Here is a 1,692-nt window from a genome sequence, read left to right on the forward strand (position 1 = left end):
TTTTTTTTTTTTTTTTTTTTTTTTTTTTTTGCTTTTTTACATTAGGCAGGTTATGCTATTTTAGCTGTAGGAGCTCCTTGGATATTTCACCAAGTTCAGTACTTGACACCTTCTTTGCTCTGCTGCTGCGATGTTGCGCTTTTGGTTGTCACAGGTTTTGAACATATTTTCTCTTAGATTTTGGTTTTACTAGTGTTTAAAGCTTATGCACGTCTGTTTGTGATAGGTTCTGCTTCTGTATCCTGATGAACAGTAACAAGTTCCTTCCTTTATTATTGATCGGTGAATTTTTGATTACAATGATGAACATATGACCAAACCCTTTCCACAACCAACCCAATAATCTGATAGTCACATTCTTCTTAGGCCTTATGTAACACCGCCCACTCGACTCTCTAGTTTGTTAGTTAGATGCTGAAAATTCTGTTACTGCAAAAGTCTATGGTATTTAATTGTCTAGAGAGAACATAGGTCTTGCTCAAACCTTAGACTATCTTAAAAGCTTATTCTCTACTCTTATTAGTTTGTCTTTTTAAATATTGTAAACCTCTATATGCTATCTCTTTTCTCGTTTTGTTGTTGATCGAGAGCACGGGAATGATTGTGCTCTTTCAAACTTAGCATTGATTATATGTGTCAATAAGCATATGAACAGAACACACGTAGTACAACATCGATTTTTCTCCCTCTCTCTCTCTCTCACTGGCCTCTATTCGTCATATGCTGCAGCCCTATAACCTTTTGTTTGCCAGTTTTATTACGGATCCATATTTTGTTGGCATTCCTAAGTTAATTTCTATGTGGCCTATTCCAGGTATCTTTCAACAATATTTTGTTTATCAAGTCCACAAAATACGTCTCCAGGTACGAAACGTCAGAGAGTGTTGCATATACTTTGACTACGTTTTTGGTTTGAAAGAGTAGATTTAGTTAAGAGGGTAAATTTTTATGAGAATTGTTTGAGTGATGGCATTTATTTTATTAAAAGACTGATTAATATTGAGAATTGTATGCATGCAGGGTTATTACAGTTTCAGTCAAAAGTTAAAGCATGTTGTACGTCTACCGTTTGCAATCGCTGCATATGGTATGCTATCTTTTTTCCTTTTCCTTTTTTAAAAACTCTTATAACTCTACTATCTAAGATATCTACGAGTTATGTTAATTCATGAGAATGAACATATGCAGCAGACTTGGCTTCACAAATTCTTTTTTTTTTCACTTGGGATCAAAGATCTAGCAAATATAAAATTAAGAAAGGTCTTTTGTTGCTATATATAGAAAAGGAAACTTTTAGTAGCACTTTAACATGTTAGTTCATCAAGATTAACATGGAAAATCTGATTTTAACCAAACTTCTTCCTTGGTTGATGTCTTACTTTGTTTCCGAGTTATTTTGAGACCACTTGTTATTGCCTCGTGATTAATTAGTACCTTTGATATTATTATGCCAGGGACTGCTGCGATGCTTCTTGTGATAGTATGGAAGCCCCATATCCGCATTCTTTCGATTTCTTCTTTACAACGGTTGGTAGCTCATTGTTTCCACGTTGAGTATCTTAGTGAAACCTACCTTTATTGCATTGGGTGATGTTAATTAATTTGAAAAAGTGTTATCTATGCTTATAAACTATTTAAGAATTTTACAAAGATTCCCAAATTATTTTCACTATTAAAAGCTTTTAGTTATGA

At 33.7% G+C, this 1,692-nt stretch overlaps 1 protein-coding gene across 2 annotated transcripts in view; it reads left to right on the forward strand.

Moving 5' to 3' along the window:
* Positions 1-1,692, forward strand: part of LOC104699197 — a 5,338-nt gene that overhangs the window by 1,019 nt on the left and 2,627 nt on the right. The window contains exons 3-6 of one of the 2 annotated variants that reach the window (XM_019228888.1): positions 50-154; positions 815-864; positions 1,021-1,087; positions 1,455-1,527. In XM_019228888.1, the coding sequence (XP_019084433.1) occupies positions 50-154; positions 815-864; positions 1,021-1,087; positions 1,455-1,527 (295 nt within the window). Of the gene's footprint in view, positions 1-45; positions 155-814; positions 865-1,020; positions 1,088-1,454; positions 1,528-1,692 lie in introns of both variants that reach the window. The other variant, XM_010414537.2, reaches the window with a different exon arrangement.

Source organism: Camelina sativa, chromosome 1 (assembly GCF_000633955.1).
Source record: "Camelina sativa cultivar DH55 chromosome 1, Cs, whole genome shotgun sequence".
Taxonomy (NCBI): domain Eukaryota; kingdom Viridiplantae; phylum Streptophyta; class Magnoliopsida; order Brassicales; family Brassicaceae; genus Camelina; species Camelina sativa.